We start from the raw sequence: 23,851 nt of genomic DNA on the forward strand, positions 1-23,851 counted from the left end.
AACACAATATTTTGCTGTATTTTGGTCATTTTAAGCATTACCGGAACTTCCTTCCTGGCGCATTGATTTCACATAGCAACATAGAAACGAAAGCTACACCTAACGTTACCTTTTCCTAACTCGAAAACAAAAACACAGCCGCAGTGGCGGCAGCGCCAATATGTAGTGTTAGCGTTTGGTAGTGGCCTGAGGCATCGTGAGCAAGGCACTGACGCGCTGGGGGCGAGTTTGTGGTGAAGCTTGTCGCTAGCCAGCTGGTAGCTAGCCTGTGTGGTGTGGCGAGGTGTCACTCCGCCAGTAAAGTAGTTCTTTGGCCTAAGAATGTTAATAACATAATAACAATGTCACTGTTGCTTGGTTAATATGCAGGTCACATTATGTGAATGGAGTGTTGTTGGCGCTGTTTGAAATTGTTTTTTCAGAAGCCATTTTTAACGAAATAGCTGCATCCCATTAGGTGCATTCTTAGCTGCCTCTTTGTAGCTGTTATTATATCTTTAGAATGCATAGAAAAGAGAAAGACGTGTTCATGTCTCACATAAGGATTTAAAAAAGTGCAGTTTTCCTTTAAGCAGGCCCACATTGAAAAAATAAGACTCCCGCATGTCCCAATAACTTTTCCTAGCGTCACCATAAGGTTAAGCGTAATGATAGGGTGGAGTGACTGGCACACTAGCATTATTCCATTCGTTTTAATTGAACTTTGCCCACTACGGATGAGAAATGATCATGTAATACCTGAAATGGCTTAACAGCGACATAAGTACAGCTAGAAAATATATGAAGCCTGTGATTTATTCTTGCTCCCAACCTGTTGGTTGCTCATCTATTTGCTTATGTGCTGTAGCCAGCTAGATTATTTATAGATTACACTACATACCTTATAAATATGTAGATAAAATGACCATATGTAGAGGTACCAATGCTGTAGTGTCCTTATTAGATGACAGAACGAAAAGACAGGAATTGATCGATATGGCGGACAGGAGGCAGAGGAGTAGAGAAAAGGGTAGAGAGAGGGAGAGATTGCTGATGATGAAGTCCTCAAGGTGAATCATCTGTAATTACTCACGTCATCTAGTGACTTGCTCCGATAAGCAGCCTGCCCTGGGACACCGCTGCGCACAAATGATTTCTCATAATGTGGCACGGAGCCCTGACACACACTCATACGCAACACACATACGCTCCTTCACAATGATGGAGAAGCAGTGGCTATTGGTCCACTGAGACACAACACGCTCCGGTCAGAGCAAATTAAAGAGTTTAGCCTCCCAGGATGTTCACTGCGTAGACAGGCTGAAATGATGAGTGGCTGTGTGCTAGCATATGCCAATGTGTGTGATCCAGATATGCTCTTATCTGTTTGGGAGGCAGGCTGATGGCTGAGCAGCGTCCTGGGAGCTTAGCCGTCCGCTAGACTAAAGAGAGTTACAGATTACATTCTTGAGTGCTCTGAAAGCATTCTTCAGCAACAAACCAACACCCCAGACTCTCTCTGGACATGCAAATAGAATTAATGGGTACACACAAAGTAAGTAAGTCCTATTTTTCATGAAAACCAATTGAGAATACAAGTACAGTGTGAATTTGGCCAAGAAATTGGTACATTCCAGTGATTGACAAGTCGTGCAAAAGTTAGAAAGGAAGTTTGAGTTGGACGCGTTGAACCGTGTTACATATACATCTAATGTCTGTATTTGGTCTATTGGTTTTAGGGGTGTCTCGATCCAATATTGATATCAGATATCGATCCAATCCACAAAAAAGGAGTATCTGACTATATCGGCCTGCATTTAAAGTCTCCAGCATCTGTAGCGCCCGGATATAGCTAACAGGAGCTCATGAAGTGACGTTGGCTGCATGTCAGTATTTTTTGTTAAAGTCCGAAAAAGACGCCAAATTTTTCCTGCACACGTTTTATGTGGTGGCACAGAACCGGGACAGTTTAATACGAACAACCTCATTGCGCATTTCAAGCAGCATAAAAAAAAAAAAAACAGCATGACGATTTTAGCAAGACCACGGCTCCCTTCTGTCCGAAACTTTTGAAAAGCGTGAGAAACTCCCACTAGCTACAACATTTAAAAAAAACAGCCCGTGTTGGTGGTGAGTTTTGTCGGGTTTAAACGCTACATTATTATTATCGTATCACACCAATATCTGTATCAGCCAGTACTCAAGGCTGATATATTGGTATCATACCCCCCAATACACCCCTAATTGGTTTACTACAAACCTTTGTCAATAACTCTTCTTTTTCAGTCAATGGAAAGCAGTTCAAGCGTTCGATTGTCCAATTAATCAACAACTATTTTGGTATTTGATTAATTGTTTGATTTAAAAATGTCAGCGTCTCAAATGTGAATATTTTTTTTTTTTTATTTCCTTAGTTGTCCATGAAAGCATCTTTGTGTTTTCGACTAAACAAGATAGTCACAGTTTCGACTTTGGAAAACAGTTATCAACATCTGTGCCTCGTTTGTGATATACAAACTAACTGTGTTTGGTTTATGTGGATTTGGTTGCTTTAGGGCAGTGGTTTTCAACAGGTTTGGCTTTGGGACCCGCCATCACCGCTCAATGACAAGTGAGGACCCAAACTGCGGAATTTTTTGACTCAAACTTCTCAGATATCTGATATTGAAAGGGACTGTTTGCAACACAGCGTGAGCTGCAGCTGTGAGAACCTGTCCTGCTTTTATCGAGCGCTCTTCTCCAGCAGATCTTTGCAGCTGTGTGTTGGACAGACGGCACGTATGGTCCGCACGCTAAAGCTTGACAAAGTAGCTCATAAACATGGCGCACACACCCTGTGGCGGCGGAGAAAGCAAATAGTACAGACAAGAACGCAAGGTGCATTCATGGAAATCGGGTCATTAGATTGTTATCATAATTTTTTGCCCAGGCATAGACCTGCGGCCCGCTGAAAACGGCTCCGCGACCCACTTTTGTGTCCCGACTCACCAGTTGAGAATCACTGCTCTAGGGCCTAACTGATTTCTTGATTAATCGAAAAGCTTCAGATTAATTGACTAAGAAAATAATCGTTATTTGCAGCCCAGTTGAAAATGAGAATCTTAACCTAATATAGTAAAAACCCAATCCAGTAAGTATTAGACTTTGCTTAAATAAACAAAATCATCGTCTGCCATATAATTTTCCTTCAGTATTGTCTCTCTTTTGAAACATTTTTAGGTTGGCCACAGTATAAAGAAGCACGGAGTAAATAAAAAGACATTGAAATGCCCGTGGAATTGTCCTTGAAGCTCCACAAGACTGACAAAATGTGCCTTTTCCCATCACGTCATAGGAGTTGCATACGGTAATAATTACAGTGCGTACAGCAAAACTGGCATGAACCGAGGCTGGCGAGGTTCTGTTTATACCAGCTCATCTAAATAGTGAAAATCAAACACATTCTCTGTTAAAAATCAGCCCAAATCATTTGGCGTCATGGTCTTCCTCAAGATTAGCAAGACAAAGGAAGTAGAGGCATAGAAGCATGAAATGTGTATTCACTGACTAACAGAAGCTGAGGAAGCGTCCTTTGACTGATCTGCAGCAGTTGTCGTCTCCGTGACCCCCAGTGAGCCCTGCAAGAGGCCAGAGTGCAACATGGCTCCACACTTGTTTGTGGAGCGTTCTGTCCTACTGCAGACTTACAAACATTCAAAAGCACAAACCAACTCTTTGGGGATCATCAGTCATGAATTATGCGTTTGAAAAGCAAACATGAATTTAAAGCTGACTCATGTATAAGTCTAAAAGTATAATTGCTGACAGCATGGTGTCACAGTGATTATTGCTGAATTTATTCAAGATGCGCGCATTCTGTTTTCTTTCTTAAAAGGTTTTGGTCTAAAAGCATTGTTACCCAATACGGGCCTATATACCGGTCCGTTAACTCTCATTGACCTTTCTTTGAAGCTGCTGAACTGGTGAACTGCTGAGACGTGCCTGTTGCCATAGTTGTAATTTCTTTAACAGCTCAGGTTACTGCACTCTCATTTTACTGTCCCTTAAGTTGCTTCACCTACAGCAAAGATCAGAGACACCAGGGACAAGATCACACCAATTTTGGCCCAGCTGTGACACATGGGGACAGGGAGCAGAGGTCACAAGGACGGGTGTCGGGTCTTAGTGTTGTTATATATCAATTAGAAGCCATTGGAAGGGGAGCTTCACCCACTTGGAGATAAACAAAAGACGTGTCCGCTTGTTGGTTTTAATTATTTAGACATGTTTGGGAAAGAAGTTTCTCCACATCCACAGCGGGGGCTTTCTTAGAAGCTGTTAGAAGAGGTCAAGAAAAAAATAGTTGCTAGATTTTGTCGGAATACTTTGCCCTCGAAATGTGTGACACATTAAATATACAGTTGCACTCAAATGTATACAAATAAAACTATTAAATAAAAACAATTCAAAACAAAACAATGTAACACCTCAATATAACTAATATTACAAACAGACACTATTTATTAAATTAACCATCTATTGAAAGTTTGTGTTTGCAAGTTAATGCTACAGCCATTTTTAAGAATAAGACCAGGAACAAAACATCCAATCACAACTGAATACAGTAATCCCTCGTTTATCCCAGTTAATTGGTTCCAGACCCAACCGTGATGTGAATTTCCTCAAAGAAGAATTTCTTATTTATAAATGAAATATTTTCATAGAGCACAGAAAACCGATTTACGACCTTCTAAATATGTTTTTTTTTTTTTTTTACATTATTATTCAAACCTGCAATAAAAGCCTGTTGTTTTGTCGATCAGGTGTGGTGCTTGTTTGTCTCACAGAACATCAATGCAACATTACTGACACGTAGTTACCAGTGTAACATACTACTTATCATAACAGCATCTTTAAATGTGTCTTCTGAATGCCTTATATTTGTATTTTAGTTCATTTAACATTTTTATGCTTGAAAATGCTTATTTCAGGAAAAGAAACGGTAAAATTTGCTAAAATATGCATATCCTTTGACTAATAATAGACCATATTCAACCACAAAACAGCATGATTAATTCATATATTTTTGAAAACCGTGATAGAGTGATGCTGTGAAATTCGAAGAGCGAAGTGGCGAGGGACTCCTGTATATTTATCAATTGTTGACAAACTCATCAAACTCGTCATTGGGCACAGGAGGGCAAAAAGTATGTAAAATTTGCTTAAATATGCATATTTTTTTTGACTAAAAATAGGCCATATTCAACCATCAAACACCGATGATTTATTAGTGCATATATTTTTCATAAAACATGATATTGTGAAGCCGTGAAATTCAAAGCACGAAGTGGCGAGGGACTATTGTACATTGAATTAGGGTCAGGGTTTAGGTTAGGGTAGGGTTAAGAAAGTTTAGAAAGTCTTCATTTCTGGGGCTAATTTCTTTTTGTGCACATAGTAATGTACTTTTACCGTACTTTCCGGTGTATAAGCCGCACCCACTGAATTTAGAAAGAAAAACAGAGTTGTACATATATAAGCCGCACATGTCCACGTCATAAAAATACATATTGTGGTGCGCATGGGTCCGTGAGGACCAGGCAGCTCTTTATTTGACAGGAGCCCATCATGAGCTATGAGAAATCTCACAAAAAGCTCGTCAACCTCCTCAATGACCTGCTGCGACTTCCAATGGGTTGACAGGCTCGTTGTGAGTTTCCTTATAGCTTGTGATTGGCTCCTGCCAAGGCAAGAGCTATCGTGTCCTCACTGACTCCAGCGGCACAGTATTTAAACGATTAGTAGTTCTGAAGTAGAGGACAATGTCACAAGATTAAAACATGGTCATAAATTAGCCGCACCGCTGTATAAACTGCAGGGTTCAAGGTTTAAGAAAAAAACAGCGACTTATACACCGGATTACGGTACTTTTTTTGAGTTACTTGACAATGTTGTTATGTATGAGGAATATTCATTATGACTAAGGTTAGGGTTAGACTAGGGTTAGAGTTCATTCAGTTTTAATGAGAATATGTAATTGATTTTAATGTAAAAAGCATTAATACGTTGTTATAGAATTCTGCAGGTCTTGCAACTCATATGAGGAAGTCAGTGAAATCATTGCACAGATTGATTTAACATAACATAACCGCATTTTTGCTGCACTTAAATTATCGATTAAATGTGTTTCAAAATTGTAAGAACTTTCAAGATGGCCAATTTTAATTAATAGTAAGATTTTTAGTGTTTAGTTGCATTGAACTATTTGAATGGCTGTTTTGCTGGTTTATTACTCTTTATTGTTTTGGTTTTGTTGCTCAATGTTTATGAACTTTGCAAATACCGTCAATAGATTTTAGAGGTTGAAAAAGTTCGAGTGCAACTGTATTTAGAAGCCCAATTACGCCAACTTTTATCTGCAATGCCACATCTTCAACACACTCACTAATCAGGGTGGCAGGTGAAGAATTCCCCCTAATTTGTGCGAGGTTGTCACTGTCAGCCGTTGCAAGTGTTTTACATCACAAAGTACAACACTTCTCTTAAAGTTTAGGTGAAGTTATTAAATTCTTTTGTTCATCAGAGGACTTAAGTAGGTCTATTTCTTCCCGTTTTGTACGGCCTGGAGAACCTAGCTCCGCTCTGATGAATGAGGTGATGCTGCGAGAGGTTGACAGTGGAGGATAAACACCACTGGAATTTTCAGGCACATTTTTTTTGGTCGTTTTTGGTGCTCTCTCCTTCTTCCATCACGCCGCTCTTTTGGTGCCGCAGTAGCACTTCTCGAGCTAACATCCCCTCCTCAGCCCTCCAGGCTTTCTCTCGAGGTCTTTTGCTGAGAGATGAAAAGCAAGTGGCTATCCTTAAGCCTGAGAGGTCCTTGAACACTCTAAAGATATGCTTTCCACCCACACCGTAACACACACACACACAAAGTTTTAATCGAGAGCATAAACCTTCATAGCTTGTCATTAATTTCTGTGTTCATGCTTGAAGGCACCTGCTGTGCATGCCTTTAAACACTTCACTTGAGCCGTATGTGAATGTACATGTGTGTGCGTACCAGTTTGTTTCCAGCACTGCTAGCCGAAAAGGGCCACTCATTCCGTTTCCACTTACCAAGACAGTGTGTCTCTTTCTTTGTGAATCAAGTGCCGCTCCGGTCTTTATTTTGCCAGAAGAGGACAAAGCATCCATTTAGACCCAATCATTCTAATCGCTGTCAATTTCCCGACAATACGGCCAGTGTTTCAGGTGTTTGCCTATTCATCATCTCTCTGATTCGCTACTGATTTTCCTGAACTGCGATGCCAAAGCGCATGATCAATGAGTCTTCTCACTGTGTTGAATTCAAAAGGAATGACCCCCGCTTTCTTTTCTCCTTTCCTCTCTCATCGCTTTCTTCCAGTGGAGGGAAAATGTAAGATAGCCATGAACGTTCCTGGTATACACTGAAATCTCTCAATACTTCCTAGCTTCTTTTATTTCGTAGTAGTTTCAGCACGTTTCTATTAGACGCAGTCGTACTGTGACGTAGATAGACAAAGACTGCAGTCCTCACTCGTAGATCAGCTGTTAGTCAAATGGGCGGAAAAAAACACTACGAGATATTTTTTTTCTGGGAAACAAATATACGCATCTATTCTGAAATTGCACATTGAAATCATACTTAAAGATCAGTTTGGCCAATAATTGAATGCAGTGTTTTGTAAGAGATCTGGTAGTGGGATTTTTCCACCCGTATTTGTTTAGACTTCAGCATGAATTTGTCTGAATCTAAATCATTTATGTTTAAATGCTTACAGGATGGAGATAACTTTGTTTTCTCTATTATCCTTCCCTATTTTTCCTTATTTCTTATTCTTCTGTTCACCCAAAATGCTTTCCTCATTCTCTAACTCCTTCTTTCTTTGGCTTTCCTGCAAATTTTCGCCTTTCCCTGCTTCTCTCCTCTGTCCCTGTCCCTCCTTTATCTTCCAGTGGGAGGAGATCAGTGGGGTGGATGAGCATTATACACCCATCAGGACTTTCCAGGTGTGCAATGTGATGGAGTACAGTCAGAACAACTGGCTTCGCACCAACTGGATTCCCCGTCAGTCGGCCCAGAAGATTTACGTCGAGTTGAAATTCACTCTGAGGGACTGCAACTCCATCCCGTTAGTACTGGGCACCTGCAAAGAGACCTTCAACCTTCTTTACTTGGAGACCGATGACGACCAAGGCACTCACTTCAGAGAACACCAGTTCTCCAAGATCGACACCATCGCTGCGGATGAGAGTTTCACCCAAATGGACCTCGGCGACCGCATTCTCAAACTGAACACTGAGGTGCGTGAGGTGGGCCCCATGACCAAGAAGGGCTTCTACCTGGCTTTCCAGGACGTGGGTGCCTGTGTAGCTTTAGTGTCAGTGAGGGTTTACTTTAAAAAGTGCCCGAACATAGTGAAGAATCTCGCCTCCTTTCCTGATACCGTGCCCATGGACTCCCAGTCACTGGTGGAAGTCAAAGGGTCTTGTGTCAATCACTCGAAAGAGGAGGAGCCTCCGCGAATGTACTGCAGCACGGACGGGGAGTGGCTTGTGCCTATTGGAAAGTGTCTGTGCAACTCAGGCTACGAAGAAAGGAACAACACCTGTCAAAGTAAGACACGTCTTATATTTTTGCATGCATTGTTTCATTTGGTCTCTCATCTATCTCATGTCTTTCATACATTCCTCAGTCAGCCTTCCCTTTCTTTGAAATATTGGCAGTCATATAAAGCAGAAGTGTTTGATGTGAATACTCTCACACCTCATAATTGTCAGCCCAGGACCTTTTATAACATAAACCGTCCAATCTTTATGTATGCATGTGTTTTTTTAAGTGCACGCATGTATGGCCTTCAAAAGAACCCTAGAAACCCATAGTGGGGGAAGATGAATCAGCAGTGGCACATTTATTTTTCCGTACGTGTGTGATGCGTTATCCAGGTCTTGGCTGTCGTGTTCAGCATGCAGTAGTTTAATAGTAAGCCTCTCCGCATCACATCATTAACTTTGGGAAGATCTGAACCAGAGGACGTAAGAATGGAAGTGATAACGCAGAAGAAAGAACAGGGTTAGCGAGTGGATGGTGAAAAATGAAATAGCTGTGGTGGTACTTGTGGGTGTTGGTGGAGACATGAGTGAGTCAGTCGGCTTTAAATCAAGTCTGGACATACTCAGTTTCACCTTGAAAATGTATTGATATCCTGGTGGAGCTTTTAAAAAGTTATCAGGCTACCAAATTGTGGTTGAAAGTCTGCCTGCATCGTCATCATGCATGATTTCCAGCTTACTGATGCGAGTTGTATCAGAGTTACGTTCGCTATGGGGCTGGATTGATCTTAAAACTGGGTAGCTGGATGTACAGTGTGTATATACCATTTGCCGAATTTAAACTGGCTTTAAACGGTGCTTTTATCGCAGATTCCCTTTTTCTTTCCCTTTCTTCAAATGTACGTCAATGCTGATGTCTGTGAGTATGCTGTTTTGCTTAAAACGCAAAGATAATAGGTCTGCCTTCATGGATGACTAAGGAAATGAATAAATATTCACATTTGAGAGACTGAAGTCAGAGGTTATTTCCATTTTTAAATTAAATAAGATCAAATACCAAAATAGTTGTTGATTAATTGGATGGATTCATTGATTATTTGTTGCAGCTATAGTCAGACCTCAGTTTTCAAATGCCCCAGTTTTTGTAAGATTTGGTTCTCGACCAAAAAGTTTGCCAAAATTTGGTCTCGGCCTTGGTTATTGTTCAATATTAACAAACTACTTCCGGCATTGCTCGTTTATTTAGCCATCTTAGATCACATCCATCTTAGACACACCCAACACCAAATCTGGCAAGAATTATTTTACACAATACTACGGTGTACTGTAAGGCACATTCATTTGACAAACTCAAATGAGAAGGTTAGATAAACTGGGAATAAATTGCTATTTAATAAAGGTAGAAGTGATGTTAAATGATCATTTCCATTTAATTCCCAGTTATTTATTGAGATTCAAGTCGTTCAAGTCCAATGAATAGCTTGAAATGGTACAAAGATAAGTGGTAAAGTGCCAGAGGTTAAAAAAAAAAGGTAAGGTTACCCAAAACTGAAAAAGAATGTGGATTTCAGAATTATACAAAAAGGTCTGTTTCAGGGACCACAAAATGGGTCAACAATTTAAAAGCTGTTCTGCAAAAATGGAGGTTGATCAAGTCTTGGCAGGTGGTGCAACTAATTCCTACAGGTGCTCCAAGTTCTGGAGTACTTACTACCTCCTCTGTCTGCAAAACACTGCAAAACAGTGTTCGGAAACACACTGTGGCACTATACCCTCGTGAACATCAGTTGAACAGCATTGTACTGGAGAAAGTACTTTGTTGCTACAAAAATGGAAAGAAAAAAGGGAATTTGCAATGGAAACGAGACAGACCATCTAAACATTTAAAAATTTTGTTTTTTCCGCCAGAGAAATTGGAGTGTTTTAAAACTTTTGACTGGTAGTCTAAATCTATAATTATCCTCTGTAAAATGTATTTTTTTGCTAATATATTTTGGATTTACATGGTTTCCAAAATTTGCTTCGGTTTGTGCACGTTTTAGTTTTCGGCTGATGGTTTTAGAACAAATAAATCATGCTAACAAAAGTACCAATGTGTTTTAGAGTCTGAGGCAGGAGGACCCAGAAGATTGAGAAAAATAAAGAAAAAAGCTTCAGTAATATCCAAGATAAAATTAGTTGACTTCAAGTTTCTGCAGTCAACAGAAAGCTCCTTAAAACATGCTATAAAATCAGTTTTTGGGAAAAATGTATTTTATTCTCTGAACGGAGTCTCACTGTGCCACACTTTGAAAACCCCTGATATATCCAAAATAGGAAATGATGTCCCCATGGGGGCTCTGATATTCCCAATGAGACCAAGCAGTTCAGAGGTTAAGTTACATAATAAGCTTTTTTATTCTCAACACATATGACATCTCGGTATTTTTTTCTACGACAAAACTCAGTTTTAACATTCCCTGTCTCCTCACCGTTTTATCCATCACAGCTTCATAACAATTAATGTAGTTTTAATAGTTTGATGATCACCTACTCTTTTTTTTTTAAGAAAAAAAAAAGGTTTTGGAACCTCTGAGACTAAACATATCACCAGTCTACTGAAACATATAATTCTATTCTGGCAACGGGGCTCAATTTCTTGTTTTATTCACACTCCTCTGGTTTAAGCATATGTATGTATGTTTTTTTAAATTAAAACCAAAAGTACTTGCAGACGCAGCGTGTGCCTTAAAACCCCCATGTTGTCTTCGATGTGGCTGGCAGCTGTGGTTTATGTCATTCTATATGTTCTGTGTACTATTATGTGTTGGAAAGCAGACATATGCGCACTGTAGCTTTTCTGCCATGACGGTAATGCTTTTCTTAGACAGGAGAGAATGTCCGCAGCTCTTCGTTCTGGTCGCAAACGCTTCCATATTTATGCACTTTTTCCTTGGCCCAATGTTCATTAAAGATCAAAGAGAGTCTATTGGGTCAAACTCCTGCTGGTGGGGCCAAGGGAAGTTCTTTTCTGGGACAGTGGACCTCTGGCAGTTTCACTGTCCACAAGATAGGGGACATAAAATGTACAATTGATCAACACAGACGCATGGAGATTATCATGACGTATTGGTCTTGTGATTGACACATTGACCAGCCAATGGCATTCGTCTATGACCATTGTTGTTATGATGCCATACATACAGCACATACAATTTCAAATGACTATAGTGGGAGATACATTAAGGAAGATTCACCTTTTCTTTATATAATGTTATTAATTTGTTCCAAAAGGTCTGACAAAAAACAAAATGTACGAAAACAGAAGCAATTTTTTCCATAGGAAATGTCCATGGGAAAATAATTATTTTCTTAGTCGATTAAACTGAAGTTTGTTGTTTCAGTTAAACAAGAAATCGGTTCGGCCCGAGACGAACCAAATCAATATAGAGCTGCAACAATTAATCGAAAAATTGATGATTAATCAATTAGGCAATTAATCAGCAACTGTTTTGGTATTTTATTGATCATTCTGGATTAAAAAAAATATAAATATCCTCTGATTTGAGCCTTTCAAATGTGATTATTTTTTAAAATCCCTTATTCATCCATGAAAGCAGACCTATTATCTTTGTGTTTTAGGCAAAACAGGATATTCACAAACATCGGCTTCGGAAAACAGTGATCAACATTTTTGCCTCTTTTCATATATGATGCGGACCAAACCACAAACTGTTTGTGCTTGGTTCATATGAATGTCACCTGTCTAGGACCTAACCAAATACTCGATTAATCAAAACAACAAGCTTCAGAAGAATCAACAAAGAAACTAATCGTTAGGCGCAGCCCTAAATTACTATGAACCAAACACAAACAGTAATTGGTTTGGTTGGTTATGTAGCAGTTACACTCAATATAAAATGGACGGAGAGTGACTCAGCAAAGTGTAGGGTGCTTTGTTTGGAAACACCATTCTGCGGAATGATAAAATACAGGGCAAACTGATGAGTTTGTTATGCTGACTACCGTACTATACTATAACATTTTTGTGGAAAACCAAATCATACAAAAACAAGTGCCTTAGAAAACTGAGGTTTTTGACACACCAACATTTAGTGTTAAATACTTTATCATGCTAACAAATAACAACTTGTTTCCTGTCTCACCCTCACGAGCCGACCGGCCGTCTTTCGTTTCCAATCTCCCTGTGAATTGTGCGAATGTTTGGATGTATTGGACAATCTCTTATTGAATTCGGGGTGCTCTAATGGACTCTAATAAGGTCTTATGTTACGCCGGAGTGGGACAGCTGCATCAACAGGCCCCTGCCGCCCCCACGTGCAGCCACCATGGGCCTCAGTGCACAACTTTCTGTCCAGACCCTCTGTGTTAACAGACAGATGAGTGCATGGGGTTAGGTCACCTTACAGACTGATAGCCAGAAAGCTGAACACATATTTACAATAGAGAAGACAGCTAAAACTGATAAATTCAAGCATGTGTAAACCACATATTACCCGTAGACAATATCAGGTCCTAAGATTAAAATGGGATGTCATACTGTGTGGGAAATGTAGTTCATTGTATGCTGTATACTGCGTATCAGGTCACATATCTGTGGAATGAACAAGTGGTGGCGCTTATACATATTTTGTGTCTCCATATTGTGCACTATATTGAATGTCTTTTGCGTGGTGTGTTGCGGTAACACAGCATCTTTTAAATTTCCAGATAACCTTGTTGGGATGAGAGATGGGTGTTTTTTTTATCTAGATTTAAAAATAGTGCTTTGTCAGTGTATGTGTAAGTACATTTCCGCGCATAGTCCGCAGTGTTTACGTAAGCAAAGTTGTTTTTTTTAGTGGCGCCATCAGAAGTGAGCACGCATTCTGTCTGGTATTAGAAACGGGACACCATGAGCAAGTCGCAGTTAGGAGGATGTGTTCGCGCACGTGCGTGCGCCCGGTGTCTGCGATGTGTGTGTCATTACATATTTCACAGGATGTAGGCTATAATGCTGTGAGTGCATTTGGATATTTCATCATCCGCGGCAGACAACGTCCCGGGGTCTTAGCGTGTGAGCGGACATGACGGTGGTCGTCAGATGACTGTATGCTTGGAGAGCAGCCTTTCTGCAGACTGCGAGGCCAGATCTAATCTAGCTAAGTCAGTCTTTCATCTGTCATTAGAACAAACTGGAGCAGGTGAAGCGACTCCTGTCTAGCATCAGTGTGAAATTCCTGCAACCTTAATTTGATCCTAAAACAGCAAATGAATGTCGGTAAGTAGTGTGTTTGTGTGTGTGTGTGCGTGTATGTGTATGTTTGCACTTTGCAAATGCAAGCAGCTGTCCAGTCGCATGATGAGAAGCCAAACTTTATGCTGTTGCTTGATGCATCAAGACATACAATACCTCAAGCAGCCAAGACTATAATACTTATAATAATAACACATCATAACCTTAAATACAAAAACAAAACACTTGATTTTTCAGTCTTGGCATAATGTCTTGGCACACTTTTGCTTAGTATGCCAGCAGTATGAATTAAAACACCTCTATGGCTTGTTCGTCTTGTTTACATCATCTGCTTTCACTGGAAGGAATTTCTATTTTTTTTTTTCTTTTAAGCGAAGACAAAAGGGCTTGCATTGCACATAAACAATGATGTCTTTTTTAGTGATGGTCGAAACTTGATTTTTTTGACTCAATACAATGCTAATGCCTTTTTTGGCATTTTTTAATACCGCTACCAATTACTTTTCTTTTTTGGGGGCGACATTTTTTTCAATATTAACACAGATACCAACGACTTTTTTTGCATTTTTTTCTATACAGAGACTGATTTCTTTTTGGCATTTTTTTTCAATACTGATACCAATCACTTTTTTGGCAATTTTTTTGATATCACTATATATTATTTAGTAGAATTGTTTTCTAATAACTGATAGTGATGACTTTTTTGGAATTTTTTTAGATTCCGTTAACAATACCAAAGACTTTTTTTGGCCATTTTTTAACACCGGTACGATTACTTTTTTTGTCATTTTTTTTTATACCGATACAAATGACTTTTTGCCATTTTATTCAATACTGACACCGATTACTTTTTGGGCATTTTTTAAAATACTGATACTGGTGACTTCTATCCATCCATCTTCTATGCCGCTTATCCTGGAGCCTATCCCAGCTGACTTTGGGCGAGAGGCGGGGTACACCCTGGACTGGTTGCTAGGCATTTTTTTCGATTCAGATACCGATATCGGTGACTTTTAAAAAAAAAAAAAAATTGTTACTCATAGTGATTACCTCTTTCGGCATTTTTTTCAGTACTAGTACCAATGAGTATGTTGGCATTTTTATTCAGATAAAACACATGCCAATACGGGCCATTTAACAGCTTTAATGTACATTTTTAATAAGATAGTAATTATTAATTAACTGTCACAACAAATAAAAATACCTTATTCTACAAAATGTAACTTAAGGTTACATTGTATAGTTTCATTGCTACCATTAAGGGACAAAGATGTCCTCTTCAAAAACCATAATATTTTTTGTATCATAATATTATTGTCAGTCAGATGATAAAGGTTAAAATTGTGAAATAAATCAAACATCTGGTATATATGATTAAAAGTGCATTTGATAACACAACGTATGTATAAAAAAGAGGGTTGCACAGTGTAATAGTAATATGTTATTTGTGATTGAAATATCATAACACGTGTTGTGGGTGGCGTAGTCGACTCCAGCCACCGCTCTTCTGGGCAGTGCTCACGTGACATGAATGGATCAGTTCAATTTGACGCTAATTTGACCCAAAAAGATGCGGCTGTGACGCGTGCTCGTTAATCATGTATTTATTAGTATTGGTACTTTGTGAGAGTAGTCGAACTATCGATACTACGGAATCGGTGCACCCATCATTAGTCTTTTGTGTATTTCTCTGCGAGACGTTTGAGGCCGGGCTCTGGAAAACCACATCTATTGTTTCTCCTCTCCTTCCCCGGAAAGTGTGTGTTTGTTTTTGTTGACCATTATATAACTGCTCGCCTCGCTACGAGAACATGTCAGCTCTGCTCACACACAGGCGTGCATCTGTGTGGTTGCATCTGTGTGTTGTAGCCTTTATATTTATCTCTTCCCAGAGTAAACTGAGCCATTGTTCCCAGGTCCGGCTGCACACAGCTACACATGATACCCTAGATGCTGCTTTTACGGCTGGCCTGCCAGATCCTTGTTGAAGGGCTGTTCCATTCTTTGTGGTTGAGTGAGGACTCACTGATACTACTCACATACATCCAGCACGCATATTTTCAACAAAGACATTTATATCAAACCGTGCTGTCTTGTGATTGTGTGCACGTTTCTGCTTTTTTTTTGTTTGGGTAAATGAAGTGTTATACTGTGCATGGCTGTGTTTTAGGCTAGTGTTCCATTGCATCCGTCCCCCTCCCCTCCTGTCACTTTAGTTTAGTGTGAAGGCTTTCTCTGCCGCAGCCTTTTGGCTGGGTGCTGCCTGGAATGTGGCCATTTTGGAGCTAAGAAGGAGCAGGAGAGATGAGAAGAAAGGACAAGGCCTGGATTGAGTGCTCCACTTAGGGAGCCATAATGGTGGTATCACTGCATTTTCGAAAAATTACAAACTGCTAATGAGTCAATATCACGACAACATAAACAGCGATCATTTTTGTAATTAGTTACATAATTTTGTGGGGGCATAATTAACGCTGGACGGTTCAGCGTCCTCTACAGATGTAGCGTGAGACACTCTTTATTTTAAAACTTTGCACATCAACAGCAGTGCTTATTTCCGACACCATACATGTATCTCCAACTCACAAACACATCTCTCCATCTGTCTTCGGAACAACACTTGATCATTCTCCACCTCACTATCCCAAGGTGCATTCACAGACACTCTGGCACATATCTTTTAGTTTTATTATTGTTACTGTACTATGTTTGAAAATTACAATATTTGGTCAATTGGTTCCAGACCCCGACCAGTCCAGGGTGTACCCCGCCAACTGGCCAAAGTCCGCTGGGATAGGCTCTAGCATACCCTTGTGACGCTAATGAGGATTAAGTAGATAGAAAATGGATGGCTGGATGGTTCCAGACATGACCCTGACAATATGCCACTTTATGACGTGGATACACGCGACTTATACACCGGTGCGGCTTTTTTAAGAACAAATCCGTTTTTTCTTACATGTTAAAACATAACTGAGATGAATTGTGATCTATCAGTCTGGAAAAGGTTATAAAGCCATTTCTCAAGCTTTGGGACTCCAGCGAACCACAGTGAGAGCCATTATCCACAATTGCCTGCGTGGCAAAGTTCCAAGACTAAACCACTGCTGAACAAAAAGAACAATAAGGCTTGTCTAAATTTTGCCAGAAAACATCTTGGTGATCCCCAAGACCTTTTGGAAAATACTCCAAAGGTTACTTCCAAAAGTTGAAATTTTTGGAAGGTGTGTCTCCCATTACATCTGGCGTAAAAGTGACGCTGCATTTCAGAAAGACATACCACCACCAGTAAAATATGGTGGTGGTAGTGTGATGGTTGTTGCTGCCTCAGAACATGGAAGAATTGCTGTGATAAATAGAACCATGTATTCTGCTGTCTACCAAAAAATCCCAAAGGAGAATGTCCGGCCATCTGTTTGTGACTTCAAGCTGAAACCAACTTGGGGTCTACAGCAGAACAATGATCCAAAACACACCAGTAAGTCCACCTCCAAATGGCTGGAGAAAAAAAAAGAAGACTTTGGAGTGACATAGTCAAAGTCCTGACCTGAATCCTACCGAGATGCTGTGGCATGACCTTAAAAAGGTGCTTCATGCTGGAAAACCATCCAATGTGGCTGAATTACAACAAAGTCTGCAAAGTGTGAGTGGGCCAGAATTCCTCCTCAGTGCTTTAAGAGACTCATTGCAAGTTATCACAAATGCTTGATTGCAGTTGTTGCTGTTAAGGGTGGCCCAACCAGTTATTAGGTTTAGGGGGCAATCACCTTTTCACACAGGGCCATGTAGGTTTGGATTTTTTTTTCTCCCTTAGTAATAAAAAAAATTCTATTAAAAACTGCATTTTGTGTTAGTTGTATTGTCATTGACTAATATTTAAATATGTTTGATGATCTGAAACATTAAGTATGACAAACATGAAAATAACAAATCAGGAAGGGGACAAACACTTTTTTACACCACTGTACCACGAAATGTGAAGTGGAAAGGGATTACTGTAGTTGCAAGTGGTGATTAATCATGATTAATTAATATGCAAACAGTGATTAATCTAATTAAAACTTGTACTCATGTTTAAAGCCCTAGAAATAACACTAGCAAGTAAAGCTGTGCATTTCAACTGCAGTTTCCACTCCAAGATATGGAGGCCGTCCTATATGGTTGAACTTTCTGGGACTCCCCCCCCCCCCCCCCCAAAAAAAAAAAAAAAAAAACTAATTAAAAAGCTTGGTGAGGGACATGCAGTAATCATACCACTCCACTACACAGCAGCCTGAAGGGAAATCTGACCGGGGAGGGGGAGAGGAAAAAAGGGAGCGTGGAAAAAGTGAAAAGAAAGAGGCAAGAGGATGAGCGTGTAGTTAATTAGAGACACCATTAATTCAAAGACTGGAATTGACTAAGCAAGGCAACTCAGCAATAATTTTGACCGCTGGAGCGTGTTCATGTCCTAGTGTGAGTGTATGTGTGTGTGGGAGCAAAAACAGACATTTATGCACTCATCATTTGCTGACTTTCACACACAGAATTCCATCTATTTTATAAGTGTGCTGATCTGTGTGTATACAAAGTACTGGTGCAGCGGCCTTTTGTACGTCTTGTGCGCATTGTGGGGCAAGGAGCAAGGAGGGTTTGTTCATTTGTGGCATTAGTGCCTGTTGTGCTCCTTTTTAAGGGCCTTCCACTGCAAGCCGAGGGTGGCGGGTAAGCCTGTCACGCGGGGGCCCTTGTAATGTTGGGACTTCAAAGCTGCTGGTAACCACAGGCTCAGGAATTCAACTTAACACACACAGAAACAAACAAACCCCAATGTACGCATGCACACACACACACAGACACGCATTGAAAAGATAGATCGATGGGGTGTTTATTTGTTAAAGAGGCCCGGCCGGTTGACAGCACTACTTCCCAGTGGTCAGTCTTTGTGTGTGAGCGTGTGTGCATAAGGACTCCATGCGTATGGGTTTGTGTGTCCGTTCACTGCAAAGAAAAGAGACAGGAAAAAAAGAACATAATTTATGTATGTATGTTTGCATGCAAACCACATATGCAATTTATGGGGGTGGAACTCTTCCTGACATGGATTTTTAGTGTGTGTGTGTGTTTGTGTGGGTGGCCTTACAGTCAGAATGGACATTGTGGTAAGTGTTGTGTTCACTTACATTGCGGATGTTTGGGTACACACGTAATGTAAAAGAGGAATCAATCCGTCTCTTTGCTTGGTAGGTGAGCGAGGGAAAGCCGAATAAGGAGTAGGAGTAAGGAAGGTGGAATAGGAAGGAAAGGGGGTGGCAGAGAAAGGTAGAAAAGACAAAGCCGTCACCAGTTGAAACTAAGACCCCTACTGAAACACCCAGGATGCCTCTTTTGAGATTTGTGACAGAAAAGTCATACTTATACATATATATATATATATATATATATATATATATATATATATATATATATATATACATATACTATACCGTAGAGCTCGATTGGCATTTGTCATAGACCACCAGAATTGGCAACTACACCACTGGTGCCCTGTGCTCTTCACTGATGAGAGCAAGTTCAACCTGAGCACATGTGACAGACGTGAAAGGGTCTGGAGATGCCGTGGAGAACGTTATGCTGCCTGCAACATCATTCAGCATGACCGGTTTGGTGGTGGGTCAGTGATGGTCTGGGGAGGCATATCCCTGGAAGGATGCACAGACCTCTACAGGTTAGATAACGGCACCCTGACTGCTATTAGGTATCGGGATGAAATCCTTGGACCCATTGTCAGAACCTACGCTGGTGCAGTGGGACCTGGGTTCCTCCTGGTCCACGACAATGCCCGACCTCATGTGGCTAGTGTATGCAGGTAGTTCCTGGGGGATGAAGGAATTGATACCATTGACTGGCCCCCACGTTCACCTGACCTAAACCCAATAGAACACCTCTGGGACATTATGTTTAGGTCCATCCGGCGCCGCCAGGTTGCTCCTCAGACTGTCCAGGAGCTCATTGATGCCCTGGTCCAGATCTGGGAGGAGATCCCCCAGGACACCATCCGTAGTCTCATTAGGAGCATGCCCCGACGTTGTCAGGCATGCGTACAAGCACGTGGGGGCCACACAAACTACTGAGAATCATTTTGAGTTGCTACAATGACATTTTGGCAAAATGAACCAGTGTGTTGCATCATTTTTTCACTTTCATTTTTGGGGTGTCTTTGATTTCCCCCCTCTATAGGGTGATCATTTTCATTTCTATCAAATTATGTGGCATCATTTTGTTACTAATACATCACCCACTTATTATCAGGAAAGATATTCAAGATCATTTTCCCCCCAGTTTAGATCTGATGTGTTTTCCAAGTGTTCCTTTAATTTTTTTGAGCAGTATATATAAAGATAAGAGAAAGACATTTTTTCCCTTACGTTTCCTAGTACAGCAGGTCCTCAAGTTCACATGTTGTAAGTCACGTTTTAGTTTGTGTCAGGACCTAAATTACAACTAAATTGTACCTAGGTTAACATCTAACACAGAAAATGCACAAAAGCATATCAAATACAGTAATAAAAACATTAAATGTGTGGTGGCTTTCCTTTTCTTTGGCACACCGACAACGGGGGAGTCTGCCTTGCTCTTCGGAGACATGATGAAGGGTGGGAGGTTGGCGAGCGAGAGCGGGGCGATGTTGTCCATTCCTCATTGGAGCTACGTGTGACTACGTCTTGTTCCGACACGTGAATGTAACTAGTTCTCGAACAACTCGTTTAACAACATGTTTAAGAACCAAATCGCTTAGTTTGAAGCTATGTTTTAAAGTAATTTATGAAAGTGGATCATAACCGCAAAGCGTCGTAAACAAAGCACCGCTTGTAGTTGTTTCCACAATATATAGTGGTGCCTTGAAAAGGTCAGACAAAAACCAAAACATATGAAAATCTAAGAATTTTTCCAATAGGAAATTATGTAAATCCAAGTAATCTGTTCTAAAAATCCCTAAATATTAACAAAATATACATTTTTGAAGAATAATTGAAGTTTTACGTGCAGGAAACAATGCAAAATGCATATACCGTAAATGATGAATGAAATGGACAAATGAACATTTTATTTTTACCATTATTAAAGACTCCCGCTGGCAAAGCCAGAGAGAATTTTATGGCACTCGCGGACGGTGAGTCATCAGCTGCTTTGGTTGGGCATTTGATTTTGCGGCATGATACACTGCAGGGCAAATGCACTAGTTTGTTACGCGCAATATTGTACAATAACCATAACTGTAATGATTTGAGTGGATTTTTTTAAAAAGTACTTTAGCAAAATATGTTCTTCATTTATTTTATTTTATACAATCATGTCACTATTTATTATTAGCTTTTACTGAATCAGTTTGGAAGACAGTCCGATATTTTGCTTTATTATTGTGATGGCAGTTATGTACAAGTATTGCTAATACTTTGCCACTTTCAGCGAAACATGTACATATATAGTATATACAAAACATATCATATAGCTGTTACTGTGAATTGTTAGCTTTTTAAAAGGATATACAGTATTTATAACAGATTTTGTACTGGATGGTGCAACTGTACCTAATGTTGTATCCAGTGTGTGAGGTTATTACTACAGAGCTCTCATACGTGACGCTTGCTGTCCTTCATGCATGCCATGTGGCGTTGCCTCAGACTCATCTCGGGGCCCCGCGTCTGTCAAGTGTCTCACTTATCTAAACAGCTCCTGTAGGCATGTATGGCAACATTGTGAGTTAGTTGTCAGGAGCATCATGTCACCGTGCATCTGCAATTCTGTGAAGGAAGCTCCAGGCCACATAAACGTCGATCTCCCAGCAGCCGTCTGATCTCGCCGCTTTTGTCACAAACGCAAGCGTGACAAGCATTTCCACAAACTAGTCGATGACACCAAAGCAACATCTGCTTTCTCTGGAAATAATTGCGACTGCTCGGCCCCGCCTCGTTCTCTAGTTCCCATATTAAAGCGAATGAATGACAACTGCTCTGCTCATCTATCCAGATGTTTTCTGCTAGACAAATCTCACCAATGCGCCTATTTCCTTATGATGTCACACCTTGTAAAACATCTTGCTGTGTGCTGGGACACTAGCCTGGACCACGTTGGGACAATGGGAGGAGTGTTTGGCCCGGTTGGATTTTTAATTCACTATGTATTTTATCTGAAATCCTTCTGGCTTTTGTCAGATGCACCTCATTCAAAGTCACATCATATTACATGTACGCCCATCATCAAAGCTAATGCCTTAATAACAAGAAATAACTGCAATAAGAAGTAGATGAATCAAGTTCAGTAGAAATTGAGTGTGAATGATGAAATGAAATGTAGGATGAATGTTGGAATAGCCTACAAATGGGTTCAAACATATTCATTGACTGAGGATTGAACCAGCAACCATCTATTGGGAGACGACCCGAGCCATGCAACCATGCACAGACTAAGTGGAATGTTATATGTAATGTTAAAGCTAAAATGAATTTCCACCAATAGGGGGCGACACTGAAATGGTCGATTCATTTTCAAAGGGAAAATTGTCAAAGAGAATATTGAAGTATGGGAATTTTTTGAAAAATCCTGATAGTCTACATGCCCTTAATGAGCCCGACGTGTTGATGTTGGAATGGGGTTGAAGCAGCTGATAAATGTGGGAGTAGCGGACAAATAAACAGTGGAACTTGAAATGTTAAAATGTAAAAATGGATAATAATTGTTGAAATATGTAAATATGTTGAATCATTATATGTTGACTGGGGATTGAACCAGCAACCACCGGGTTGGGAAACACAACCAATCTACCTGTAGATTGAAGCAGAATAAATGTAGAATAAGCAGAATGTTACAGGAATGGAAGATGATTTTCCACCGATAAGGGGAGCCAAATAAATTGCCCATTCATTTTCCAAAGGAAAATTGTCACAGAAAATATGAAATTACAGTAAATGTGGGAATTTTGTAAATGTGGCTGTACGTCCTGAAAAAACATGTCCTGAATGAGCTGAACATTTTGACGGATTGGTTTCAATCGGTTGAGATATGTGGGAGCAACAGCATGGGCAAACCTGGAAAGTCAGCCAAATGTGCGGAACTTGAAACATTAAGTGAGTTAGTGGTCTAGTGTGAGTACACCGTCAGAGTATGTTTTTTGTTTTTGTTTTCTGATGTAGGACATCATTTCTGTTACATTTTTGGCTGTTGTTGTGAAGGATCGGGTAATACAGTAGATCCCCGGAAAACCCTATGAAAATATGTTGTTTTTCAGGGGGGTTTCAGTTGGTAAAAAAATATAAACATGTGACAATACAGGTAGCAGCCCACAATTTTTACATGTTTATGAGTTTATGTTTCATTGATAATATTTTTTTGCTAAGTGTTGGGATGTCCCATTTTGTTCAGAGGTCCTTGAACACACCGTCGTTGTATGCAAAGCAAAATTGCATCGTATTTATAACTTCCTCCATTGCTGCCACAGCTTAATAAATCCATCTGTTCATCGATCACCTCACATTATCATACATTAGTGGTGAGTATCTATACATTTTATACTTAAAAATGCGTTTTAATAAGTGTGTGAGACGTATTAAACATGGATTGTACAATGGCAGGAGTGTTTTTCGCGGGGTGGGTGGGCGAGCCGTGTGTCAAATATCGACATTTTTAAATGTGTCCCAATTACTTGCGAATTTTCGCCAATTGCTTGAACTCCTGCGAAAAGTGTGGACCTACTTTATTGTACTTTTGGTCAATTTGTTTTGTTTTTAGGTGCTTAAAACAGGGGACTTTTACATTTGTTTTAATGTTATTTTAGTGTTATTACTCAAAGTTTGCATTGTTAGGCTTTCAGGTGTAGCCTGTTGTTTAAGTATTATGGAGAACATTCTGGAAACCTTTTGTTATTCTTCCGGATCATTTCATAATTGAACAAAAACAGCAACCTTTTGTTTAAACAAGCACAACTGTCTGCTCCAGCATGATTAGAATGTGAACTGTCATCATGGTAAACTGACCATGTTGTTAATCACAAGTTAACTATGAAATGATTGCGCTTAATCGTGATTAAAACATCTAAGCCAT

At 40.0% G+C, this 23,851-nt stretch overlaps 1 protein-coding gene across 3 annotated transcripts in view; it reads left to right on the forward strand.

Moving 5' to 3' along the window:
• Window positions 1–23,851, forward strand: part of epha3 (eph receptor A3) — a 147,255-nt gene that overhangs the window by 13,377 nt on the left and 110,027 nt on the right. For all 3 annotated transcript variants that reach the window (XM_054787917.1, XM_054787915.1, XM_054787916.1), the window contains exon 3: window positions 7,939–8,599. In XM_054787917.1, coding sequence (XP_054643892.1) covers window positions 7,939–8,599 — 661 coding nt within the window. The remainder of the gene's footprint in view (window positions 1–7,938; window positions 8,600–23,851) is intronic.

The sequence above is a fragment of the Dunckerocampus dactyliophorus genome, chromosome 9 (assembly GCF_027744805.1).
Source record: "Dunckerocampus dactyliophorus isolate RoL2022-P2 chromosome 9, RoL_Ddac_1.1, whole genome shotgun sequence".
NCBI lineage: Eukaryota > Metazoa > Chordata > Actinopteri > Syngnathiformes > Syngnathidae > Dunckerocampus > Dunckerocampus dactyliophorus.